Consider the following 27,996-nt stretch of genomic DNA (forward strand, 5'->3'; position numbering starts at 1 on the left):
TGATTTGAGAAACCTCTCCATTAATACCCAATGGCTCAGACTGTCCCAAGACTGCCTTCTGCCATAACACAATGCTCTTTTGAATATGCTTGTTCTTGAGTTTCTCTGCTGTTACCTAAAATTTCTGCAAGTCATACCACAAAGGGAGGAAGAGGAGGAAAAGCACGGTAGAAAGGCCGTCTCGTGACCCAGCTACAGAGTAATGAGAGTCATGGAAGAAATAGAAAGTAACTGTGGACATGAAGGAGAGCTAGAGAGCCCATGTTCATGGGGAAAAGACATGAGGACAGGAGAGAGGGATTTTTTACAGCTGTCTGACCAAAGGATGCTCCAAGGAAATTCAGAGTATTAGTCAGGAAAAGCTTTTTTGTTCCATCTACAATAAAGTGAAGTTTGCCTGTTTATTTCACTAATTTTGAACCAGATAACCATGATTTTGGAGCTACGATAAAGCATACACTATGGTAATTATTAATGTAATTACTAGCATATTAAATAGGAGAATTCTGATTACTGTGAATGTTGAGCAGTGAGCAGAGGGTGGTAGTGGCCATGGAAAAGGTGGAATGCTGAACTACACAAGCCCATTTCCATGAAAGGATAATGAAAAGCTTCTGAACAGAATTTGTATGATATAATTTAAGGTCTTTGTAACACATCATCTTTTTATTCCCACACTTCTGGCAAACTGCCACCTTTCTGTATGCTTAATATTTTATACTAACTATGATTCCAAAGAATAAATGACTATATTATAGAGTTTTCTCTAGTGTTTACTGTGTTTCCCTGGCATGTATTGTTAATAAGCCCCGTGTCACATGCAAGCATTTTAAAATGCTGGTTTACAGGAGAAATCTTTCATAGCCCCTAAGACGATGCAAAATCTACTTCATCCTTACACACACAGCATCTAGCTGCAAACTTCTCAAGGAACAGATATGTCTCCCTGGAAACACAGAACACAACAGATGCATTATCCTTGGTACCTGAGAGAGGTCACTGTCACATATTTCCAAATAAGTGCAAAAAGCCATCAAATGAATTTAATTGCCTTCATTTCTTTTAACTTCTGCCAGCAGGTCATGGGGCTTACCTTCAGGCAGTGATAATCTTATTCCTTATGCATTTAAAATCTATGTTGAATAATCACACGTGCTTTCATTAAAACATAGTAAAAACCTTTAGATGTTCTACTTAAATGCTAGCCTCAGCAATGACTTGCACAATTAATTAAGGCAAAATAAAAAGCTTTTATTGTCTACATCATGTTGGTTTCAGTCCCTTTACTCTTGTTTTGAGAAAAATAGCATGCAGGAATATAAAATCTAGCTTTTCAGCACCATTCATTGTATCTTCACCTTTAAATGTATAATACATAATTCCCCATTATGCAGAATCTTTTCTTAAATTAATTTGTCCCAATCTTTTGGTAGCATATTTTATTCATTTCTCTACTGTAATAACTATACATTGAGGAGACAGTTTTGCTGTGCCCTTCAGAATGATATACAAGTCTTCTTCCTGAAAAGGAAAGATGATTTACTGCCATGGGATATATATATATTATTCCTCTTGATAAATCATTCTGTGTTGGTCATTCACTCAGTTCAGTTTGGCTAACTGAAATCACACTGGTCTTACGGTAAGAGGGTTGCATGATTTTGCATCACATAAAAACACTGCAGCCATATGGTGAACTTCTTTTTTTGTGTCTCTTCAACAAACACACTATAGCTACTCCATTTCCTTCTCTGGAACCTGCCAGCAACACCTACCATTGGATCCGTCTCGTTTTCTCCAATATTTTTCTCAGCCTTTTTCTCAATCAATGATAGTTGTAAGCCTTCCAGATAGTGATTACTTATCTTCATGTTTAGTGTCCTGCGTGAGGTTTTTAGACAAGGGGTTTTTTTTAGACAAGGTTTTTTTCAAAGTCCAAACCCATTTTAATCAACCAGCTACTTCCCACCTACTGCACCGCTGATGCTCTGAGAGCAGATTGCAGAAATACTACAGGCTGCGCTCGACATATCCGATTTTGCAATGATAGTTCAGCAACGATTAGGGTGCACACAACATAACCAGGCTGGGTTTGCTGCTATAGTTCACAAGTGTTTCATTAGGATGAGTGTAATGTAAAGCCTTTCGGGGAAGGGTGAGTCAGCACAACCTTCCGCCACCTTCCCCTGCGCGAACAGCTGCCAAAGGCCACAAGCCAGCCACGCCTGCCCGCCGAGGCACGGCAGCCCGCAGCACTTGCTCACTGTACTCCCAAGCGTTACTTGCAAACGAGGCAGCGCTTTTTGTAGCCGGGTGTTTTGCAGCGCTCGCAGGGCGGTGTAAATCGCCATCCCGGTTTCACGGGGGGATGAGGAGGGCAGCAGCGTCGAGCGCCCGGCACGTGGCGGCCGCCCGAGGCCGGAGCCGCGCCCTGCGCGGGCGGGGCCGCTGCGCCGCCCCGAATTTGGCGGCCGTGCCCGTGCCCCCGGCCCGGCACAGACACCCGGACCCCGAGGGGATGCTATGGGCACTCGGGCGGCTCTTCCCCCGCCGCCCTGCCTGCCCAGCCCGGGGGGAGCGGCGGGCGGGCGGTGGGAGGAGCGGCCGTGCCGGGAGGGTGGGGCCGGGGCGGGCTCCGGCGGGGAGCGCGGCCGGGACCCGGGCCCCCGGAGCGAGCGGGCGGGATGCGGTGCGGGAAGATGGCGGCGCCGCCGCCGCCGGCAGCCGGGGCGCCGGGCGCTTGGGGCGGCGTGCGGCGGCGCTGCCAGCGGCTGCTCTACTGGGTGCCGGTGCTCTTCATCTCCAGCATCCTCTGCTGGTCCTACTACGCCTATGTCACCCAGCTCTGCCTGCGTGAGTGCCGCCGCGGCGGCGGAGGGCGGGCGGGACGCGGGTGGGCGCCGCCGCCCCTGCCGGGGGAGCGCAGCCGGGCGGCGCGGGCACGGGCGGCCGCCTCCGTTGTTTGCCAGCGCCGGGGCCGCCCCTGTCTGCTGCTGCTGATGCTGCCGCCACGCCCGGACCGGGGCCGGGGCCGGGGCTGGACCGGACCGGTTTCCCGTGCCCCGGCCCCCTGGGCGGGCGAGGGCCGTCAGCGCTGCCCGATGTCCCCCGCGACCCATGGCACCTTGTTTCCGCTCCCACGCGAGGAGGCAGCCGGGCGCACAGGGCTTTGCAAGGCGTGAGTTTCCCTCCGTGGAGTGCGCAGAGAGTGGCCGGTCCCAGCCCCGGACGCGGGAGCGGGACTGGCCGTGCCGGTGGCCGAGCAGAGTTCGCGGTCCCTTCGGTACACACAGGTACACACACACACGTGTGCTGGGCCGTCTGGGGCGGAATGGGTAACAGGAAATCCGCGAGTCTCCCTGTGCCACCCTTCAGTCGTCTAGAAAATGCCCAGCTGTCACAACTTCTTGATCCCTTTTTTGTCGTCGGCAGCCTGCCGGTACGCTCGGAAGTCATCCTGGCCGCGCACCTTGGCACCTGGTCCTGAGCGTCAGGCGGATCGTGAAGTGCATACTGGGGGCTGGGTGTCATACGAGCCTTCCTGTGAATTAGAGCAGCCGAGCCAGCAGGATTTATTAAATGACCAGCTCACTAGCCTCCCTTGGTTTGGAAGGGTTTATTTGTTTTTTTCCTGATTTTAGTTCAATTACAGTGTATTTTGTAAAAAACCCTTGAATCTGATTTTCAGAGGCTAATGTGTGGCATATTGATGTTTCAGGAACAATGTCAGCATAATGGCACACTAAGTTGGATGTACTTAGTTTTCAGCTGTTCATGTTGAAAATCTCATCAGTCTAGTACCTAATTTTTGATTTTATCTTTTTTTAATAGCATACAGAAAACGGATAGGATTTTTGTCCTGTGGATGCTTGGCTGAGCAGTTGAGGGATTAACCAAAAACTGATTGCCAGGCCTGGCACCTCTGGTTTTTGTATCAGGACTTGCTGTAGTTCCTATGTTGGATGTTAGGCTTTTTGCATTTTTTTCTTGCTAACTCCATTCGCATCTGTTCATTTTAAGCAACACCCTTAAATAAAGTTGCTGTGCCCTCATGAGATGAACAATGAAGTGTCTACCTCCAGCACAAGGAAGCAAATTGTCTGCAGGGTTCTGGGAATTGACTGAGTAAGCCTGGAAAGGATAGCTGTAAGCTGACACAAGGAGGGCAAGGATGTTCCAGGGAAGAGCCACTCTGTAGTTAATGTTCTGCTGTATGCAGCCTTGTGTTAGGTACAGTAGGCTTGTTCTGGGCACTACTGCTTCAGTATTTTACTGAATTTTTTTTTTTTTTTGCAATCCTACAACGGAGTAGGATTTGGTTTTCAGCTTACCTGAAAGCAGGTTCCTCTTAAGGAGATGACATGCTTAAAACTTGCTTCAGACTATAAACTGTGGTTCACTGATTCCTTGAGAACCCCTCAAAGCAAAAGGCCCACAATGGGAGTAGGAGGAAGTAAAACCTTGGGGCTCAGCTAAAGCATCTTTTACTGAATTCCTTTCAATGGACAAGGGTGATTTGTTTGTTTGTTCATTTCCAGTGGGAGCTGGCTCACTAGGTTTTTAATTCAGAGTAACAGTCATCCACAATCTCCAGTAATTCAATCTTTTATCTATATCTGGATCTTTTTCCTCATTTTTGGTATATTAAAATAAAATAAGCTTATGTTTTGTCTTACTGATGAATATTTAGTGTAAACAACAGAAGGAATAACTAACAACTCTGGGAACGAAAGCCAACGACAGGAATAGACTGTAAGCATTTCAGTGCTTTGAAGCCAGCCTGTCTATTCAGTGCATGTTTTATTCCTGCAGCACTGAATGCTAAAGAGGATGTATATAGCTGAGTTTTTTCCTGCAGCTTTCTGTCATTGAGGCTGACAACATACAGGGAACAGTGCTAACTGTTGTGCAATAGGACCTAGCAAGGACTTTGCGCTGTTGGAATGTAAGTGGTCTCTTTGAGCTTTTAGTAATGAAAAAGTGTTTCAAATGTAGTATTTTGAATGGGTTTGTGGGGGGTTTTGTTAGTTTATTTGTGGGGTTTTCTTTTTCAATTTCATACAAGCATTATAGGAGGGACTTTTTTTTTTTTTTTAAAGAAATCTACTAAGCTGGTGCCTTATATACCTAAAGCTGAGCAGTTACAGTATTGAGTAGCATTTTAGAAACAAAAAGAGGTTTTAGAAACAGGAATCCACTGTTTTTAACACTAGTATTGCCATGTCTAGAGTTCTGTCTCTTTTATTAGTGGTAAAGGTAAGTGTTCGTGCAGCTTTAACCTTTAATGAGAAGGAGAAAGGTGTTGAACACTAGCAAACTCTTCTTTCTGCTGAATGTAGAATGAATACTGGAATTAAATGTGTATATGAGTTGGTCTTAAAACACTCAACTAAAAATTGCTTACCCCAATCCAGTGCAATTCTCTTGATTTTGCCAGTATTATCATCTCACAAGCCCTGTCTAGTAGTAGTACTTTTTTTCACCCTGAATAACTTGGTGTTTAAAATTACTGTCTTTAAGTATTCCTTCCCTTAAAAAATAATTTGAGTGTGTTTATGAGAACCTAAGGGATACAGATTTGTTGTTCTTTCTCTAAAAAGGATGGGGAAATACAGGTGGTGTACAGTGAGTAAAGTGAACTTTGATAGCTCAAGCTACTGAAATTTCAACCTAGGATACATGGGACAACAGTAACATGAAATGCAAATGAAATACTTCACCCTAGCACCTGTATCCATGTGTCTATAGTGAGAAAATGCACATTGGATTCACTGTTTGTGAAAACCTGAAAATGAACATTCAGTGTTTATTAAAATCTTTGCTTACTTCATATGCAAAGGAAAAAAATATTCTTACATTTCCCTTCTTAGATACCTCTGTAATTCAGATTAGTAGAACCATAAGGGACTTGGAGGAGTTATCGATTCCATGGTTTAGGTAGGGCAGAACCAGTAGTTACTTGGAGTTTCTGACAGCTGTTTATCAGAAATGTTCTTGGCAAATGCAGATACTGACATAGTTTTGTTTTGTTTTGTTTTCCTACCTGCTCATGATTTGGAGTTGCATATAACATGGAAAATGTAAAAAATTTGACAGTGTTGTGACAGTTGTTTTTAGGAAAAATAACAGCTTAGCTGATGAAAGGGTTATCCTGTAGATATCCTGTATTCAATAGAAAATGGATGGGTTTTTTCCAGTTTTGATCAATTTTTTCATGGTACTAATTTTAATTCACAGGATAATGCTCTTACTCAGGGAGTCCTGTCAGAAAATGCGGCTTGAATTAGTAATTTTTTAAGAAGAAAAATAGATTTACTATGGGACAAACAAGCAATAAGCATTTTGTGACTATTCCAGTGAAGGGAAAGGTAGGAAATATTGCCACCTGGTGAGTGATTTGCCTGATTTGGAAAAGAATAAATTACTTCACCATAGCTGAAGAGTGAGTACAAGACATTGACAATACTGGTAGGAATTCTCATAAGTCACAGCTTTGTTTTTGGTGTAGAATATGTGACTGGTATCTGTCCACAGCTACCTTCAGAATGGAACAGAAAGCATGGAATGACATCCAGCTGCTAAACATGTTAATGATCATGAACGATTTTTGCTGGATGATCAGATTGATTAGTGCTGAATTGAGGTTTTTGACCCTGTGAACCATCAGTGGAATGGAATTATAACAGGATATAAAGCTACTTAATTCATCACTGTTTAGAGGCAGAATTAATACATGCCCTATGGGCTTGGCACAGTGTCATCAGGGCAGTGGCAGAAAATAAGGAGATAGAAGCTGATAGGGTGGGGGGGGAAAAAAGCTAAAAAAAAAAAAAAAAGAGTTAGACCCAGGATTTGGTCAGCTGGATTCAAGCTCTTTGCTCAGTATGTTCTCTGGGTAGATTAAAGGATTTATGGTACTTGCAGCTTATGTCTTGTAACCATTTAGAGCTTAGGTTTGGCTATAAAAATACAAGTACATTGTAGTTGGCTGTTGTCAAATACTGGTTAAATACTCTGTCTGCACATTGGCTGCTAAGGTGCAAAAGTACTTTGGTTCAAGAAAGTTTGCATTTTTATTCCATATTTTGGAAATACTACCTTGTTTGTTTCTTTGTTTTGGGTTTTTTTTTTGTTTTCCCTCTTCTGACATCGGGTTACTTTGAGAAAAGTTGCAAAACTGGTAGCTGAAATAGAATTGGCTTCTGAATTATAGCCAGCAGTGCTTCTGTGCATTTCCCAAATTTCATTTGAGTCCTTTCTCAGACTTTCAGAGGCAGCTGCATTCTACAGCTCTGAAACAGAATTGAAGACTATGTTAAGTATGGCTGATTATCTCTCCATGTAGTGCCCAGTGTACTACCTGTAGGTCTTGTGCCTTGAAATGTAAACCACGGTTGGAAGTTGAAAACATAAGGTCTGTGGTGAAGATACAGTTACTGGATAAGATTGTGTTTTCAGGTAAAGGTTTAACACTGCTTGAGACAAACTTTAAGAGTTGTTCTTGTCAGGCTGCAGTTTTTGTTTGCTGAAAAGTGTCTGGCAATGCTGGCAACATAAGTGTCTGCAACTTTGGTAGAGCCAGACACTTTTCATTCTTCAATCTGTCTTTGTGATTTGGAAAGTAAATGGGAAGTTTGTAAAGAGGAAAGATTAAGTCAGTTCTTACTCATACCCTATACAAAAGCCGTGGTTTTGTGACCTTATGTGCAAAGATACCGAATAGCAGCTGCTGCTGGGCAAGTGGACAGTTGTGCATTTTGATGAGCACAGGGTTAAAATGAATCTTCTGAAACATTTGAAAATACCAACAATTGCAAATGTATGGGTTATTGATGATTGCCTGTGCCAACCTTAAATATCCCAGAAATATTTTGGTTACTTTTGTTCTGAAACAAAGCACTGGGGGCACCTTGTCATTCTGAATGAATGCAAATCACTGCTCTGTCTAGCAGAGAGGTAGGTTCTTATTGCAAGCACTGATATTTTTACTGAAGGACTATTGCAGGCAATGACAGAACACTTGTCACAACTATAAAACACTTTTTATGTGTGCACAGAGCTGAATCAAACTGCGTCTATAGATCAGTGTTTTACAGCTTCAAATATGCTATAAAGATAAAATGTGTACTTAGTTTTGTGAATCAGATCCAAGATGTTAAACTTCATAAAAGTTTGAGAGAACCAGCTATTTATAGATGGCTGCAGTCTCTGCATCCGATTTATCTTGTTTTCCCATTCCAAAGATTTAAATATTTTAAAAATGTACGTAAAATACGATAGCAAAATTTTGTATATCCACTTTCATCACTGCTTTAAAAAATTAATTGCTTTCTCCCATTTTCTTTTTTTAATTTTTTTCCTTATTTTTAAATCTAGCCATTACATTTACAGTTCAGAAACTTTGGGTTTAGAAGTCGAGCAAAATTTAACATTACATAGCCAATGCACATTTTGATATGAAATCTGTCTTTGAAAATCTTTTGGGATTTGTGCTAGCAATGTGTCTTACCATGTCTCTAGCTATGTGGAGATGCATGTCAGCCTAGTTTTTACATGGTTGAGTGAGAATTAAGATTTCTAGAGAAAAGTGGAAATTAAAGAAGTGGGAAATCCACTTTGTCTGACCCCTTGTGCAAGGTGCCTAGTAATGTGATTTCTCTTCCTAGCAAACTAATTTGGTGATGGAAACCATCCTGGACTTTTTAAGATCTTTTGAAACACAGCATTCTGTCATCTTTGCAATTGTTCTCGGCAAGCGCAGGCTGCTTAGTGGCATTGGCTACTGAATGTTCCTGTTTCTGGCTGCCCGTGGCTTGGGGCAAACAGGGAGCAATGGTTCTGGCTCATGAAATTGGCGTCTGCCTTGGCTGCAATGCTGCGTCTGTCCCAGCCCGGTCCCTGGTTCTGATGAGCACCATCTGCGAGCTGCGTAATGAACCAGAGCGGCTCTGTGATGTGACAGTCTGCTGGTACTGAGCTGGAAATGGCATCCTGATGCTTTAGCAGTGCAAGGGTGATTCTTAATGAAATTGGCCCCTGCAGTATCTCAGGCAAACAAAGCTGTAACTTTTTAATGATTTCCTGAAGACAGATCATGGTTTTATAATTATTTCCATCTCTGAGTATACAAGAGTATCATTCCATTTTGGTCTCAAAGGGATTTACCCTGTTTTCTCACAGAAATTGCTTAGCAGTTGGGATTGCCATGTCCTTTGTGTTTATTTTAGTCATCATAGACATAAATGCTTTTTACCCATATTATTTCTGTGCTATTTATCAGCAAGTGCATTTGCAGCATTTCAGCTGATATTTATTAATGACAGAATGCACAGTCTGACCTATTTTTCACCACGGTGAGTGTAACCCCTTGAAACAGAAATGAGAATACTGGCAGAAATATTGATAAAAATGTTTCTACTAAAAATATAAAATTTGGTTTAAATAAATGTGTTGTGTGCTATTCAGAAGGCAGGGAAAATAGCAAACATTTATTTGATCAAATCCAAAATTAGAGGATTTTTTCATATTAGAAAATTATTTTCCATGCTCTTAAATAGTATAAATTTAGTGTGATCTTAGGGTTAGCATCTTGTAGTTACTCTGAGTCTCTGTATTATGGTCATTCAAACAAATTTGGGATTTCTCCTAAATCTTTTGGTCAGTTCTGCCACATTGGTGCAAAACAAAAAGTTTTCTCACTCTCTCCCCATCCCTCCCCCCCAAAAAAAAACTCCAAACAAACCCACACCTTCATTTCCTCTCTGGTGCTGTTGTATTACTGGGAAAGTAATGGACAAGCATCTGTAGATGCTTGTCCATTACTTTCCCACGCACTGTACCTTCTCCAGGGAGCCTTTGTCAGAGGTGATTTAAAACAGCATGCTAAGCAGAAGGACTGGTACTTCACTTCATGCAGGTTATTAGATATCTTGCATCGTTCCTTTCTGTCACTGTCTGTGGGAATACTTCTTGGGTAGTGCAGCTAGTGTCCTTGTAAGCACCAGTTGCAATATGTGTGAAGAAAAACGATAAGATTGAAGGTACTGGCATCTCTTTTCAGCCTGGTTCCTCTGTGCTTTGGTCTCGTACAGTGGTTGCAGCTCAGGAGTGTATGAAATAACATTGGATTTATACTTGGTGGTTAAAAAATTAAAATGACAAGATACATATATTAAAAAAACCCAAATCCCAAAAACATGTTCTCGCCCTCCTGGGGTTAACTGGACATCTCAGCACTTGTGTTTTAGCCTTCATGGTCCTGACTGTCAGGAGCATTTGGGTTCCAAGCTAGATAATGCAGAAGCTGAGAAGACAATCCTCTGCGCAGGTGGAGACTCTGAGGAGTGCATTTCCTTCTGGAGGTGGACAGAAATTTTGAAAAGCTTTGGGTTTGCTGTCTGGCAGAAAGTGCTATATTTGGATTTGTCTGTCCTTTACTTAGAGGCATTGTGGAAAATTTAGATGTCTCAGACACATTAGTAAATACATTTTATCCAAAGATAAGGGGCGGGAGAAAGATTACAATTACTTTTACAGCAGTGTTCTATGGCATTCCCTTGTAAGGAGAGAAAAATACCACAAAATTATTGTGAAGGTTGGTTAAGTCGATTTTGTTTTGAAACTGGTGATTCTGCAATGTATGCTTGACTGTGACTTTTTAATTAGCAGAGAGTAGTTATTCCAAGAAGACTGGCAAAATTTCTGCATACTTTGCTGACTGTTCCAAGTGGAGAAAGAAAATCAGAATTTGAATAGTGGCTAATTTTTCTTATTCTGAGAGCTCCATCACTTTTAAATTGCATATCAGCTCTGAAGATGTCTTTTGTTTTGTAAACAATCATCTGGTGGATGACTGTTTCCTTAAAATTTTACAATTCTTGTGCATTATTGTAGAGGAGCATGGCTGCTCCTCAGAGTCAAATGTATATACGTGTTCCTTCAGCTTCTCTCTAGCAGTTGTCTGGATGGATATTTGGTTTATCAAATTCTAAAGAGTTCAGAAAACTGAAGGTGGAATGTAGTTTATAGTGGTTTATGCAACTTCTGTGGTGTCTTTTTGTTTGTTTTTTTTTTTGTTTTTTTTTTTTTTTGAGGAGCTTTATGAACGTGGTTGCTTACTGCTTTCCCTCGGGTAAGGTAATGTTTGTTTTGCTGGAGCTATAGTCATTCACGTTTGAGACAACCTCAGCTCACCTAGTCCAACCTCCTAATCAAAACAGGGCTAGGTGTGAGGTCACACCAGGTTGTTCAGGGTTTTATTGGCTTGAGTCTTGAAAAACCTCACTGGTGAAGCCTGTGCAACATCTGGAGAGTTTCCTCTGCTGGTGAATGGTTCTCATGGTGGAAATGTTTTTCCTTGTATCAAATCTGATCCTTTCATTTCAATTTACACTTACTGGCTCTTGTCTTCTCACTCTGTGCCAGTATGAAGAGCCCAGTTCCTCAGTGCCTCCTGGGAGGCCCTCCCAAAACCATGTCTTCTCCATGGCTGACAAGCCCTGCCTGTGCAGCCTCTCTTTAGAGGTTGGGTCCCTGCCAGCTTCGTCACTTCCTCCTGGACGTCACTTCTCTGTTGTGTTGGGGGCCCAAATCCCTGCAGTGTTCTGGGTGATGAATGCTGCCCAGAGGGGATAAACCCTTCCCTTGGCTGACCAGCCATGCCCCTGCTGATGTAGCCCATGTGGCTGCTGCCCTTTCTGCTGCCCACCAGCAACTCCATGGCTTCTTCCAGGGAGCTGCTCCAGCCCAGCAGTCCCCAGGCTGTGTCATTGCAGGGAGTTGCTTCTTTTCAGGTGCAAGACTTTGTCTTTGCCCTCATGAATTTCATAAGGGCCCCATTGATTCGTTCCCCCAGCCTGTCACGGTCCCTCTGAATGGAAGTCGTGCACGTACCAGCTGCTGTCCCCAGGGTGGTGCCATCTTCAAACTTGTAAGTGTTCACTCTTCCAGAGCATTAGTTAAGGGGTTAAGCAGCACTGGTGCCATGGTCCACCCTTGCAATGTGCAAGATGTATTTAAATGCTGGCTTTAACTCAGTCATCAAGCCTAAGTTTAATCACATCAGTCAGATGCATGGGTCTTTGGCTTTTCCATAGAAGTTGCCTTGTGCCTGCTGCTTGAAGACCAGCCTGGTGCAATCATTTTTATTAGGAAAACAAGAATGGATGAGAGCTCTGTATATTTAGTGTCCTGTTGTAGGCACCAGTGTACCACAGCTTGTAGACTGCTTAACCAGGATGGATAAATGTATGATGGATAAATGTATGGATAAATGTCTTCTTGGGTGAAGAGAGGTTTTGATCTTGGGAGTTTCTGATCTCTCTGAGATACCTGTTGGTTACTTTTAAACAATGTGACCAAGAGTGGAAAATGCAGTTACTGATATGTGATACCTGTGTGCTCCCTTCCGTGTCTGACATACTTGCCCTTTCTCACTCTCTTACTGTTCCCAAATCTTGTAATCCGTGGGCAATATCTTAAAGGAATTACACATTTGAAGATCTAAGGTGTCACCAAATATTGCTGTCAAAACCAATTCTGGAGTCTGATACCTCCACTTCAAGAGCAGAACGTAAAGAGTGAAGCCTGTGCAACCACACTTAGAAAAAATAACTGCTCTTCAGAGATGGCTTTTCTTGGATTAAACTTTGGCAGCTTCAAATAGATGGAAGTCCTAGTTATCAGGAGATGCACCTGGGAAGAGGAGGCAAAAATCCATATAATCAATTGATAGTGTGTACCTATTCTCGTGAACAGGTATACAGCATAAAAGCTTCATAGTGTGTGACCTTAAACGTGTATTGTTTGATGATTACTCTTCTGTCTTTGGCTGAAATAAAAAAGTTTAAATACTGAGTTACATAATTTGTTATTGAAACAAATTTTTATTACTTCATTTTTTTCTTTTTTTCAGTGACAATGACAAATATCGGAGAAAAAGGTAAGATTTGTATTCGTTGTTTATAGATGTAATTCGTATATCAGAGTAAAACAGTAGTTGACTAGTAGAATTGAGAAACAGTCTGACTTAAAAGAATAGATTTGTACGGTTTTTGTTCCTCAGCACCTTCTATTATCTTGCTGTTCCTGACTATTGCTATAGCCATTACAAACAGAGAAGAGGAAAAATTAGAATTTTTTTTACTCTTCTCACTTGTTTTCTGATATGTCAGCTGAAACAATCCTTACATTCTGGTTTTAAAAAATGTATTCATAATACGAAAAGCTCTTGTAAAAGCAGGATTTCTAGGGATGAGCAGTGTATTTGTGCAGATGCAACATACTTAAATGGGAGGCAATATTTTTCTGTATTTTCTTTTTAGCATATTTAAAGAAATAGAATCCTTCAGATATGTGGCCTTGTCAGAATATAATAAAACTGCCTAGTGAGCAATCACTACAGTCCCTACCCTGAGGCTGTAGCATGTTTAGATTGTTTTCTCCATTTGCTATTTTAATACTACAGCACAACATGGAAGTTGTTACATGGAAGTGTAAACTGTAGGGCTGCAGAGCTTTTGGAGGAAGAGCTTTTATGTTTGAGTAATTCCAGCAGATTTCATTAAGTTATTGGCAGCTCCCTCACTTAGAATACATGTTTGTCAATAAAGAAGCATTTGCTTGAAAAACTTTTTTTCAGTTCAGTGATCTCATCCCCCATACGAGTTTAGAAGTTTTATCTGCAGGCTTTGCATTTCAGTTTCTTGCTGCTCCGTACTCTGTGGGAGAGGAAGAAATTAATTTGATGGGCATTGCTCACAAAACACATTAAAATTATCAGCAAAATGGGTTGGGGAACATTAAATTTCCTTATTTTCACTCAAGACCTTGGTGGGATTCAGCCAGTCAGAAGAAACTTACCCTGGCTATACTTGTAAGATTTTTTCAGGAGTGAAAACTGGGCAAATGGGGCTCAGCTGTACTACAGGTTGCCCCCAATTGCCAGGCAACTCTAGCTGTGCTAGCTCGCTGTAAATTGGTTGCCTGCAAGCAAAGGATGCAGCATTTGTGTTGGGGTTTGTTTTGTTTGAGTTGGGCTTTTTTTGGTTGGTTCATTTGTTTTGGGGTTTTTTACAGAAAACATATAAAATAGAAAGGTTTCTGCCAGGGAGCAGCAGACTTTAACTCTTCTTTAACTGCCTCAAGTGAAATGAAGTTCTTGGGTTGGACTCTCAGCAGCCCCAGGCCCAGAGGAGCAGCTGGGTAGCCCAGGGTCTCCATCACAGTGCAGGGAAACTGGTGGGGAGGTAACCTGGGAGGAGTGACCAGTCAGGACCGGGGCCAGGCTGGGGAGGTTCAAGATCAAACAAGATGAGCTCAAGTCTTGTTCAGACCTCAAAGGGAAAACCTTGGATAATGTCTTTAGGCGTTAGGTGTTTTTTTTTTTTTTTTAATATGTGAACAATTTTCTTGTCAGTCAGTTACTGGGGAGTTTTTTTGTAGCAATAAAATGCTTAATGCAGATCAGTAAGTGCATCATGTACCAAACAGGTAATGCGTTCTACTTTGCTCTCACTATATGCCATGAATATACTGTTGTTTAAAAAAATACTGATTTTTTTTGAGTAAATCGGTTCTTTTTAGAGTTAATCTTTTATCAGAAATGTTCTGATAAAAGTGGGGACTGTTCCTTTCCACATACTTATGGTATAACAAGATGGTCATTTAGTGTATTGTGCTTTGTGTGGAGTCCAGTTCTATCACTTATTTATACTGATAAGATTTTTCTTTCAGTTTATAGACATGGCACATGACTTTTTGCCCCTATCATCCCAAAAACTTTGTATAGAGTTGCTCCTCAGATTCTATTAGCTTTTTTTTATTATTTTTAACAGCTTAGTAAAAAATATTTACAATGTTACTGCTATTTGAATAAACGAACATCAACACCAAAAGTATTTATTCAGTGTTACTTTTAAGGCAAAATTGCAAAAAGTAAGAGCATGCCAGGCAACTGTTCTGCATTTATATGCACCATCATGCATGTGTTATAAAGAGTTCTCTAGCCCTGAATAATATGACGTATAAAAAGACTCCATGAGCTGACCTTACAAAGGCAGTATTTCAGATCATGAAGTGAAAGTGCACAGGTTTCCCATTATGATGCTTTTTGAGGATATAAATTTGTGGGAAAATACTCTTTTTTTGTTATTAGAGTAAGTTATTCAGGGGATATGAATTTATAATATGCTATTTACTGTAGTGAATTACTTACTAGGGTGAGAGCTTTTAAGTGGAAATACCTATTAACCTATGGCACACTCTTTGGAAAAGTTACCGTTATTTTCTGTATTCTAGTTAAAAAACTCAGCATGGTAAATACTGAATCTCATCTATTAAAAAAAAAAGAATAAATATTGACTGGCTGCTAAGAATATTAAGTAGTGAATGAACACTTGAATTTAAAGGACCTGTAGGTTTTAAAAACTAACCAAATGTCCTCCCTCCTAAAATCTAGTAAAACAAGTTGACTGCATATGGTTACTGCTCAGGTATCATGTGCATATTCACCCCAAGACTTCCCTCACACTTGTCACTGTCCCCTTACATCCTTTGGGGGGTTGGGGCTTTTGCTGGGGGGAGGCAGAGTGGGGGTTTGCATGGCTGGCAGTCTCCCTACAAGATCTATAAAGCCAAAAGGCACAGATGCATCAGTTAATGAGGGTTTAACAAATGTGTAAAGGAGACTGCTTGCTAATTAATGATGGGGCTTTAATAGGCTGTAAACCATTTGCCTTAAACTTCTGTAATCTATGTAGACTGTATCATGACCTTCCCCACACAGTTTGCAATTGCCTGATGTAAAGTTGCAGTGCAGTATTTTTGTGGCAAAGCTTTTCCAGAGCCTCTGTATTTACATCTGTTAGAGAGCTGTCTGTGATGCCTACAGGCACTGTTTGTAAGTACAATATCACTGGTCTGTTTGTATTAATTCTGTTCCCTTCTGATTTTAGTTGTGTGCCTGGTTGCTTACCACATATTTTTCATGCTGTTCGTCTGGTCATATTGGAAAACAATCTTTACGCTACCAATGAATCCTTCAAAAGAAGTAAGATAACTTTTGTTTATTAAATAGCCTAGCCAAATGTCTGATTTTGTAGTGTTTAAATGCCTTCGTCTCTGATCTCATGTAGTTCTACACTCTGTAGAAAAACACAAATGGTAGTTACAGCTTCTTAATAGGAGGCAGATTGCAGTCAGTGTCAGGACCAAGACAAAAACAAACGTAACAATTTCTCTAATTTTTAATAGATATTTTAGAATGAGATATTCATCATAGAAGAAAAAATCCTGTCCACTTGAAAAATATGAGGTATTTGAACTAGTAGCCTGAACCTTTGCCTTGGGAATATCAGACTTTTACATGGGCAAAAATTTCTTTCCCTGTGTTTAAGAGTTATATTTCTTGTCAGCATCTGCTGTTGTGCTCTGAATTAAAACTTCTTCCCCATTTGTGTTGGTATGAAGGAGCTTTTGGATTGTGGTGGGAGTGCACATTAGGTAAGCTGATGGTGGGAAGCCAAAGCTGGCTGAGCAGGAAGGGAGCTAGTAAAGAGCAGTCACATGAAAAAAGGGTCTGGGAAGGTTCTTCATCAATGACCCCCATGGAAATTCTGCCCATGCAGCTTTTTATAGCTAGCACAACTTTTTGGCCTTTTCCATCCTGTCTTTTTACAGTGTTGCACAGTCTCTGAGGTCAGGAGGAGTCATGCTATGGCTGTCCTATCATTTGAAATACCCACAAAGCAAACACTTTCTTTGGCATGGACTCAACTCTAGCTGCTCTATGTGCCGGGTCAACCTAAAATGAATAGCTTGTGATTTCTGTTGTCTGTTGTGTGGAGGTTCTTTTCCAAATAGTTTTCATTCACTACTAGGATATGTAATTGGGAAAGCAAGTAGATAATTCAAATTGCCATCTTCACTGGGGTTCAGTGCAGTCTTTATTACAGCCTGGGTGGGTAGGAACAAAATAAATTAAAAACCTGTTTCATTTGGAAATTACATAGCAAAATGTATGCATGTATATGGTGACTGTACTGATAATTAGAAGGGTTTTCAAATCATTGGGCTGATGCCAATGAAAGCATTTTGACAGATCCTGATGATTATGGTACAATTCCAAATCCATCATACAATGCTACTGGAGAATTTCAAATGGGGTAGGAAAAGCATTGTAGTTGAGTAATAGAAAGCAATGTGTGGTGTTCCTATGTTCTTTGAACTTACACAGTGTTGCTGGCAGGAAGTGACATCTTCGTTGTTCCAAGTCTTTTTCCTATGCTACTAGAGTAGTACTTTAAAAATTTAATTAGGATATTTTGTAATGTTAAGTTACTGATTGACTTCCATTTTATAGGATGAAGTTTGCAAATAGAAAAAGATGTATTTTCAAGGGAACTGAGCTGGCAAATACTCATTTAAGACTGAAAAACAAGTTTTTGTATTTTGTTTTCATGAATACTGCAGCTGGTGCAAACCACACAGTTTTCTTTAAAGCTTATTTCAAACTTTTACATGTAAAGTAGGTTTTGATGGATTTTACTCTAGTGTGTGCTGTTCTTTACTTGTGCGTACCAGCTTTATACAAGCACTGCATGAAGATGGGAGTGAAAATGGGTACCCAGGCACAAAGGTTTTGGGTGAAGGACTACTCTGAGGAGCAATAAAAAAAGATGGAAAAGTAGCTTTTTTTACATCAAATAAGCATTTTTTAAAAAGTATTCTAAACTAAGTTTCTGTAGTGAGAAATCTTATGTATCCCAATGTAAATCAACTCAAATGTTGGTAAGAGTGTGGTCTTGCAAGGGGAAAAAAATGGTAAGCTGAGAAACTCAAGTTAAACAGTGAATATCCAGCTTCAGCTGGAAGTCTGTGGGCTTTGTCAGGAAGGGGTGGAGCGGTGCCTTCTCTGTGGAAGTGAGGATAGGCTCCTAAGTGCATGTTTCTGTCTGCTTTCTTATTTTTGCAGGCTTTACTTTTTTTTAGGAAAGGAAAATCAATATTATTGTAATGACTAGCCTTCCTTTAATCCTAAATGCTGTTCAGAGGGCTTATTTTTCTGGCGCAGGATAGAAAAAGCTCTTCCTGCCAAATGTGGACTTCTTTTCAAAGGTGGTTTTGTATCCTCTTTCTCTGATAGAGTTTCCAAAGACTTCTGCCTGTTTCTAGAAGCTACAGTGACAAAACTGGCTGTGTTGCTGTGTTGCAGAGGACTTTGAAGTTTAAGAAATTTGTAGTATTTCATGTATACTAAGCATCTCTTTCAGCAATTTTTACATTTTCAGCACTTGCTATAGCCACATTTGTTATTGTTTTGAGCAGTGACAGAAGCTGCCATTTTATTCAGGAAGATACTCAAGATCTGGTTATTTTGCCATACAAGACCCATCTCTTCCTTCTCGCAGCCAGTCTCTAAAGTAAAAACACATCCTAACAGCTGCATGAAGAGAATAGCAGTGACAAAGAACAAAAGGGAAAATGACAGACACCAGAAGAGAAATAAGCTGTCTTTTCTGCTATTACTAGTAGTGTATTTTCTTTCAGTTAAACACTGACATCCCTAGCTTATATTCACTAGTTAATATTTGGCATTACAGGAATAAATTGACTGACCTTCTAGAGGAATCATAAGCTCTTGATCTTTCTCTTGAAGAATGTTGCATAATACTTCTGGAACCATTCAGCATTGCCTCTATACCAAATCAGAAGTGGTTTTAATTTTGTCGTCAGCTGCCATAAAATGAATTAGTTGTAGTGGGAACACTGTATCATTTGCTGTAGTATCCTGTACATGTTGCTAATCCATCTTTATATAATGAATATTTATTCCTTTTTAGACATCTACAGTTACATGTTTAACTTGGAATTTTCTAATATTTCTTTGATTTTAAAAATTATTCCAGTTTCATCTATCCTATTCAGACAAGGAGTCCCTAGAGAGGGAGCCTAGAGGTGAATCCCAGCAAGAAGTCTTAAGACGAGCAGCCAAGGATCTTCCTATCTATACACGGACAATGTCTGGAGGTAAATAGGTGTTCAGGAGACTGACAAAGGCAGGTGTCTTGATGTACTACTTAAACTAATTAAAAAAGAGTTTTCAGGGGTTTGGATTGAAGGGAAGAAGTGCTTTCCATATTTCATAAAATAATAGAGTGGTTCAGGAATTTTTATTTAGTTTTGTGCAGATACATTTATTAGGTGTATAAAGATTGTCGGGAAGTAAATTGCAGCATACAATTTAGGATTTTAAAGTGGATTGACAATGCCTTGCTTTTGTTTTCAATTTGATATTAACAACTATCTTGTGTTACTAACAGGCTGCAGAAGAGGATGTAGCATTCATTAACTGTGTAAATATTTTATCATAGGTTAAAAAATAATAAAACCAGAATCACTGTCTGCATGTCATGTATAGCTAGCTAGATCACAATAAGAAACTGTTACTGTTTTATTTGTTGGTCATTCAGTTTCAAGAACAAAAGATCTTCCAAACTAACAGTTAATCTAACCCTGTCATATTGTCAGTTTTTGAATGCTGGCTAGCTAAGCAAATCCAAGAGATAATATCACATAATAAAATAAAGCTGTTAGAATAATAGCTTAAAATGGCTGTATTGTTAAACAGTCTTTAACGGTTTTCCAGTCTAGTGAGGGTTTTGTGGGTTTTGTTGGTTGGTTGTTTTTCAGAGCTATAAGGCTTGCGGGGAGAAAGAAGGATTAGTATGATTAGCAGAGATGGCAAAAACAGAGCTTTTTGGGTTCAATCTGATAGATTCAGCATTGCAAGAATGCTTCACTATTTGCAACTGCTCCTGATCACGCTGAAATGCTTTCCTGGGGGTTCTGCTAGGTGGCTGATAGTATTTCCTTTTGCACAGACTTCAGAAATCAAAATGCGTAACTGTATATTGAAATCTAATCTGGGAACTTTTTTTCTTTAGCAATCAGATACTGTGACAGATGCCATCTTGTAAAACCAGATCGTTGCCATCACTGTTCAGTATGCGACAAGTAAGAATATCCTTAAATAAGTGATTTTCTGAATTAATCAATTTGTCTTTCTTAGCACAGAAGCTTCTATTTTTTGTGAGTAGATTTTTCAGGCTTAATATTTTGGCAGATACGCTTTTTTTCCCCCTTAGATTTTCTTTTTTTTTTTTTTTTTTTATTTAGTTTTCATTTACTTATTTCTAAGGAAGTCTGTAGCTTAGTCTAATTCATTTCATGATTCCCTTATGTATTCTTTACATAATGGTTAAAAATTATAAATATTAATAAAGAATTTTCCTTAAAAATGTAACCAAAAATAGCTGATTAAAAAAATGTACTTCTTTTGTTAGAATATGAATAAGCATCACTACCCATCTCAATCTAATCATGATGTCACTTACATCTTACCTGAGGTAATACATTTAATATCCTATTTTTTACTGGATAACTTGCAGGTTACTTTTGCTTAAAGAAAGAAACAGCCAAGCATTTTCCCACTTCCATCTAAAGCCTTAAAATTAAGTTCTTTGTCTCGCACAAAAGGAAGTTCATATCCATGCTCTCCAGAAGTCTGATTGCTTTCTAATTTAATCTTTATTTTATCTGTTCACTCTGACCCTTCTCCAGTTAGCTTGGATGTCTGTGTTTCTTCACTCTGGCCCCCCAGTGCTTTATACTTCTAACTTTGAGAGAAGACATTTCTCCAAAGAGAGGTTTATTCTTAGCTTTAAGGCAGTTTCAAATACTCTTCAGCTGATCAAACATTACAGCACGATTGTGAGGTGGAGAAGACATTGCTTTGTCCAGGAAAGCAGCAGAGGCACTGAAAGAGAGAGAGAGTTGAGGCAGGAAGAGCATCTTGGTTGTGCTGTATGGAATGGTGTTTGCAGTGTAAGATAGGAACATAGTCTTGTATGTTTCTAGTGAAGAAAAAAGGTGACTTGTTATCCACAAAATGTGAGTGAAATTTGCATACCTTTATTTTGTCCATACCAAAATTCATCATTTCAGTCATATCTGATTTTCTTCTGAACATATCTGATTTTCTTCTTTATTAATGGAGAGTGATTAGTGGCAAAAGTGTTTGGGGTTTTTTATACAAGGTAATCTCTTAAAAACCTTTTTTATTTGCATAGAAAGATGTATATATTTCTGTAAAAACAGACCATGTTGTTGGAAATACATTTAGTTGTATCACTATATAATAATTGAATTAGCCTAGTTTCTAAGGCTCTGCCAGAAAATAAACAATAGTTGAAAATCCTATTCAGATTGAGGACCGAATGCTAAAGTTGACCAAATCCTATAGATTGCATTTTCTTGAATATAAAGTTCTTGACATATCAAATGTTTTCAGTTTGGCTTATCTGCCATTTCTGTAGTTCCCTCGTAGGTAAACTGTATTATTTGACTTTAAATAGATGTATTTATTAAACAGATTACATAACATACAGTAAATATGGATAATCCTTAATCTGTATGTAAATAATTTAAATCTGGCATGTAACTTTGCTTCTGACAATATTTTTGTTGTCTTTTGGCGATGCTTGGAATTCTGCTGGGGTTTTCAAAAGATGCATTTTGAAAATGGATCATCACTGCCCTTGGTGAGTGTACTACTAATTTTCTTCTGTTCTGATTTGGTAAAATACACTTTTGTGGGGCCTGCCATGATGATGATGCTTCAACATTCCTAGAGTTAGATGCGTATGTGAGGTTACTGGTCTTGCAGAACTGTTGGAGTTATTTACTGTATGTCTTCTTTTCCTGGTTTTGACATACAGAAAGACGTTCAAGTATCATTTTTCTTGGACCTTTGAGTTATGTTTTTGCAAGTATGGATGAAGTAGACTTCTGATTAGTGAGAGCTTCTTTTAAGAATTACATCTTTTCTTTGAGTTTGAATATTACTGTGCTTTAGTTGCATTGAAAGGTAAAGTGCTACCCTAGGTTTAAAACTAAAGGGCAAGGTTTTGCCTAGTTCCTTTAACCAAAGCTCCCAGGACAGCTGGAGGTGGCTTGCTGGAAACACCAGGTTAGCACTTTCAGTTTCATGGGTTCTTTGTTTTCTTTGATTCTTTCTCCCCTCTGCCTCCCTCGTTTTGCTGCTATGTCAACCCACACAGTGGTTTTGTTCTCCTGTCTTTTCTTAGCAGCCCTTGGAACCAGTGGATAGACAGGATGTATAATTAGTTTTATGTCAGTCTGGGAGGTGTGTCTCACAGAAATAATTAAAGATAGTTGCTTAGTAAGGTCCAAGTTTAGGGGATTGAGTGGTACATGGCAGTTCTTCACCATATAAAATGATCAGAAAAGAAGAATCCTTTGTGTTGGACAAACTGAATGGTAGATGGTTCTAAGCAGTTGTTTTGACACTTTCTTAACATCAAATTCTAGGACAGAGGAGGCTCTGTACTGGGGCAGGAAGGGGTGCTGGAGTCCCCCTGTTTCTCTTGGTCCTGACTACAGCATCTGCCATAATGTAATTTGATTTTAAGCATCTCTTCTTATTTTGCATTTACATGGTAGATGCAATTAAATAGTGTAGGGTAGAGTTTTTTTGCTGTAGGGATAATAAGCATGTGAAAATCTAGAGTGTTCAGTAATACTAGTGTGCTTCTTAAAAAAAGACACAAACAAGGCCATAATGAAGCAAACAGGTAAAGACATTGAATGTGGAAAAATTTCTTAGAACAAAAAAGACAGTTTCCTTTTTTCAGCTTTTTAATAGCTGCCTTGTCAAAAGCTCGAAGAAAAACAGTTGACAGGCTCTTCCTGACAAAATATCAGTGAAAAGTCTCAATATGACTATTAATATTCAGTATTACAAAGACTTCTTATAAGCTTTGTGGTTTCTTCCAAATTTTTTGTGCTTTTATATCTTAAGACATTTACTGTAAAATGTTCTTCATGTAAGCTTCAATTTCAAAATAAAAATCCATTATCAAATAACAAATCATAAACACTACTTAGGTTCTGTGTAAAAAGACAAAACCTAAGTTTTGACCTAAGTGTTATTTCACTAGGGCAGAAACTTCTAGAAAAAATCTGTTTTCCTCTCAGTAGTATTTGCTTACTATACATGTTTGCACTCTTAATCTAACACCATAAACATACCCAGTTTGAGGGAGTATTTACACTGCTCATTGGTTTTAATTTAATAAGCAATGGGTACAAAAAAAAAATACAAATAGAGAAGGTAATTGAAAGATGTGTAATGCTTCTTGATGGAGAGATGTTCCTTTTGTACTCCAAGTAGCAGAAATGCATTAGTAAAAGAGGTATTGTGTGTTTTTTCCTAATTTGAGCAGATGTTCACTGTTCCTTGCTCACTAAAAAAAAAGAACTATGTGGAAGAGATTAAAGAGTTTGGAAATACTGCAGAGGTGCTGATCAAGCTTTATAGTTTCCTGTAAAGACCTGTGTTCAAAGGTTCTTAGGGAAATATATGGCTATCTTGCCAACAAAAGTAAGGGTGCAATTCAGTGTAATGGATGGGCTTAACCTCTCTGAACATCATTAGGTTCTGCTTTGCTTTTCATGTTGTGATTTTTTTGTGGGAGCAAGTTGGGTAGGAAAGAAGAGAGAAAGAACTCACATGATGCTTAGGGAGAGCAGGGAAACAGCAATGAGAGCTATCTCTCTAGTTTAATATTCTGCCAGGAGAAGGATTTCTGGAGAGGGGATAGGTAAAAATAACCTATGGAAAGTAAGATGAAGCTCTTGGAAGGCAGAGGTAATGAGAGGTTGTTATGTCCTAGCCCCAAGTCATCTCTCTTCTGCTCTCTGGGAGGCTCTATTTTAGCTGTCACTCCTGTGCTAATGGAAGCGCTGTTATAAACAGAAATATTTAATGCTAGCTGTCCACTAACTACTCTGAAAGGTTTAAGTGATGCATTGGGGATTTCTAGTGCTGCTGCTACTCACAGATGTACCTGCAGGTGAGAATCCAATGGTTTGAGGCATTTCCAAAAATACTGTTTGTGTATAACACTCTTAGTACTAACTAGGTGCATTTAGGAATACCTTAGGAATAATTCAAAACATCTCTCCTTTATCTTTTGAGTGATCCAAATAGTTAGCATCTCCTGGATTCTGTGATGCCTTTTGTTAAATGAGTTGCATCATATTCAGTGCCTTGTAAATTATTTCTTTGCCTGGCATTTTCAGTAAACTAACCCCTCAGACAGAAATGATGTATATTCCTTTGAAATTGGAGCATTTAAAATGTTAGCTGTAATCCAAATTGTTATTCTGGACTGTTCTGACTGTATGAGTGTTTTGCTGCAATAACATACCATTATTTAGCTGGTTGTTGCTATATTTATCAGTTTTATTTTTTCTCAGAAATGTTAAACTTCAAATCTAACCACCGTTCTGGAGGTGTAAGATGTGATGCTACATGCTCAAACTGTACAATTACGAAATTTTGGTGTTTACCTTCACTTCAATCTTCTGATGCACTATTCTTTTCCAGTAAGACCTCTGAAGTCTGGGGCCTTGTTAAGTTTGAAAGGAGCATAATAATTTATGCAAATTTGTTTTGACATGTGTAGCACATGCCATTGTGCAAAACAACGGTTTGAAAGAAGTCTATCTTTGATTCAAGAAATTTCATCTTTGAGGAATGACATTTCACTTGATGTTTCTTTTCTCACATCAAACAGTGTCTTAAGTAAGAACAGTTCAAAAATAAGTATCATGAAAGGAAAGTAGGATTATCATAGAACACTTGAACCTGAATTGCTTGTAGTTTATCATGGAATTGCTTACTTTGACATGTTTAATGAAAAAGCCCACTTCACTGTGTAGAATTTTATATTTACTTTTCAATAAGAATAATTATGAACTTATAAATGTGTCTTCTTTTTCTTTAATTAGAACAATCTGTTCTGAGTGCTTAAATGTAGTTAATATGAATGCTTAGCTATTGCTGCATGTTTAAATGAAAATGCAGAGTTTAATGTTTAGCCAAGATATTATGTTTTGTCTAAACAAAACTTGAAAAATGGACCCAGCTCGCTACCCACCCTGAGAATGGGTAACAGTAAGGTACAGTGAAAATTTCTTCACTATTTTAAGATTCTACCCTTATTTGATTAGCTTGCCTTCTGCCATGCACCCCTGAGCATCACCATCTCCCTAAAGAAAAGAACAGTTGTGGTAACTTGTCCTGCACTTCTGGAAGCTAAAGTTGAGCCTCACCACGCATTCTTTTTTTTTTCCTTCTTTTTTTTTTTTCCTTCTTTTTTTTTTTCCTTCTTTTTTTTTTTTCCTTCTTTTTTTTTTTTTCCTTCTTTTTTTTTTCCCTTCTTTTTTTTTTCCTTCTTTTTTTTTTCCTTCTTTTTTTTTCTTCTTTGTTTTTTTCCTTCTTTTTTTTTCCTTCTTTTTTTTTTTCTTCTTTTTTTTTTTCTTCCTTTTTTTTCCCCTCTTTTTAGAATTATTAATCAATACACAAGTATCTTTGTGAATGCAGTCTTATCTTAATTGCCTGATCAGTTTGACAGCAGTATCAGGTTTTTTTAAACTCATATGAAGAGTTCTGTCAAGGTTAGTGCAAAAATAATTTTGTTTAGCTTCTCAATGCAACCAAATGAAAGAGGAAGCAGTTTACCAATAAACTGCCCATGGGGAGCATTCCAATATTTTTTCATTTGGTGGGTGTAATATCATTATATGCTTAATAGTACTCTAAAATTCATAATACTTAGTATATTGTCTCTAATGGGAAGCTACTATGGTACTAAATGTATCCTCATCTTCATAGTGTGTACTAGTTGCTCATTATCATGTATAAAAATCTATGCAAATGGGAGGCAGGCATCTTAAAGCCCATAAGTGAAAATTATAAAATGAGATTTATTTTAACATTTAGATGTGTTTCAAATGTCTTATTCCCTGTCATGTTGTTGCTGGTATGGAATGTTTTCTATTATAGAGTAACATTTCTCTCATTTCATGTAAATGTAAATATTTTTAGGGATCTTCTATGAATGTTCTTACATTTGAGAATCTTACTAAGACATTTTATAGTATTTAGTATGATTAATGAAGGAGGATCTGGATTAAATGAGACTGCTGTTATTCTCACAAAATTCAGTCAAGTTTCAGTTCCTGGCTTGGTACTGTCCCAGCTGACATGCAGTATGCCTAATGGTGTAACATGGATACTTACCGGCAAATTAAAAAAAATAGCTAACTGCAGTCACGTTTACATCAGATGTGCTGAGAAAAAGTTTCATACCGTAAGTGAAAATATAATTTCAGTAAGCTGTTAAAAGCAGTGTTACTTGGTAAAATTCTTTGGGCTTTTTTGTGGTGGTGGTGTTTTGATTTGAGTTACTACACTAATTTGCAAATTGAAGCTAAATCCATTCCAGTAGCTTGAGGCAGCAGAGATAGGAAGTAAAACTTGGTTTACATGCTGGTATAGATGTTTCTAGAGTAAATAAGTTTAATTTAATTGGATGAAAGCAAAGAAAACTTTCATGACATTTCCTTCTTATGTGTTTGTTTGTTTTTATCAGGGTGAACAACTGTGTAGGATTCTCCAATTACAAATTTTTTCTTCTCTTCTTGGCTTACTCGCTACTGTATTGCCTTTTCATTGCTGCAACAGATTTGCAGTACTTCATCAAGTTTTGGACAGTAAGTACTCTGATCTACATACTGTCTTTTAAGTGTGTGGAGTTACTGCTGTGCAAAAAGTCTAAGATTCTAAGGGTATCTACGGAAAAGGTAAAGATGGACATTTTTACAAGGACATGTAGTGATAGCACAAGGAGAAATGGCTTTAAGCTGAAAGAGGGCAGATATTTATTAGGTATTAGGAAGAAATTCTTCACTGGAGGGTGGTAAGGCACTGGAACAGGTTGCCCAGAGAAGTTATCAATTCCCCTTTCCTGGAAGTGTTCCAGGCTGAGTTGGACGGGGCTTTGAGCAACCTAGTCTAGCTGGAGGTGCCCCTGTCCATGGCGGGGCATTGGGAACTAAATGGTGGTTAAGGTCCTTTCCAGGCCAAGGCATTCTGTGATTCCAAGGCATTAGTATCTCCTAATGTCATGTACAAAAGTTTAGCCTATATATACAATCATAGCCTTCATTTTTTTTTTAAATTATTCTTCTCTAAAAGACATTTCAAAGTTCAGATCTAAATTTCAGACTCTTGCTCTCAGTATTTATAGTTTCCCAAGAAAGGGCCTGTTTCTTTAACTTAGATTCTGTTACCAGCCTAATTGTATGACTGTCTGTACATAGAAGGTATATAAACGATTCATTTGTTGATATTCTTGTTGTGTGGTGTATTTGTCTGTGTACTGAATTTGATTTGGCTGTATAGAGGATTATTATTAATCAAATGAAATAGCTATTTCCCCAATTCGAATGGCTTTTTTTTTTTTAATTTTCAGAATGGCCTTCCTGATACTCAAGCCAAGTTCCACATCATGTTTTTATTCTTTGCTGCAGCTATGTTTTCTGTCAGTTTGTCTTCACTCTTTGGGTATCACTGTTGGCTTGTCAGCAAGAATAAATCTACATTAGGTAAGTAGATTGAATGCTTCTGTGTTTGACAGCAAAAAATAAATAATAAATATATCTTATGTGAATGGGGGTAATGGAGGAAATGGGAAATTCTATGCCAGTTCCTTGGATCTTGGTTTGAAGACTGCCAAGTTCTTCTGCTCCCTGGAAATTTTGACTCTTTCTTTTTTGTCCCAAAGGGCCGAGTTTATTAATAAACTTAACGCTCTTCCTCTCACTGCTTTCCACCCACAATTTGTTACCAGAAATTTATTAAACTAAAAAAATTTTAATAAAATCAAGATAAATTCCTAATAAATGTTAGATGGGCTACTGTGTGCTCGCACACGTAATGCTTGAATGCCTGTGTGTCTGATCACAAAACGTAATAAATAAAGTCCAGAAAATTTAAGTACCTGTTCTCTGCTGCATGCTGGACTGTAATAATGCCAATTTGCAATATGGTCATTAAAATTTCTAAAT

At 38.8% G+C, this 27,996-nt stretch overlaps 1 protein-coding gene across 4 annotated transcripts in view; it reads left to right on the forward strand.

The window, feature by feature from the left end:
• Positions 1-2,628: 2,628 nt before the first annotated feature.
• ZDHHC2 (zDHHC palmitoyltransferase 2) overlaps positions 2,629-27,996 on the forward strand; it is a 35,409-nt gene continuing 10,041 nt past the window's right edge. Inside the window, exons 1-8 of one of the 4 annotated variants that reach the window (XM_030271157.4) lie at positions 2,629-2,853; positions 12,914-12,940; positions 15,954-16,048; positions 18,906-19,026; positions 19,944-20,013; positions 21,567-21,599; positions 26,520-26,640; positions 27,402-27,534. In XM_030271157.4, the coding sequence (XP_030127017.3) occupies positions 2,685-2,853; positions 12,914-12,940; positions 15,954-16,048; positions 18,906-19,026; positions 19,944-20,013; positions 21,567-21,599; positions 26,520-26,640; positions 27,402-27,534 (769 nt within the window). In that variant the 5' untranslated portion in view covers positions 2,629-2,684. Of the gene's footprint in view, positions 2,854-2,908; positions 3,294-4,927; positions 4,946-11,910; positions 11,930-12,913; positions 12,941-15,953; positions 16,049-18,905; positions 19,027-19,943; positions 20,014-21,566; positions 21,600-26,519; positions 26,641-27,401; positions 27,535-27,996 lie in introns of those variants that run through there. The other 3 variants (XM_072928228.1, XM_030271158.4, XM_072928227.1) reach the window with 3 other exon arrangements.

Source organism: Taeniopygia guttata, chromosome 4 (assembly GCF_048771995.1).
Source record: "Taeniopygia guttata chromosome 4, bTaeGut7.mat, whole genome shotgun sequence".
Taxonomy (NCBI): domain Eukaryota; kingdom Metazoa; phylum Chordata; class Aves; order Passeriformes; family Estrildidae; genus Taeniopygia; species Taeniopygia guttata.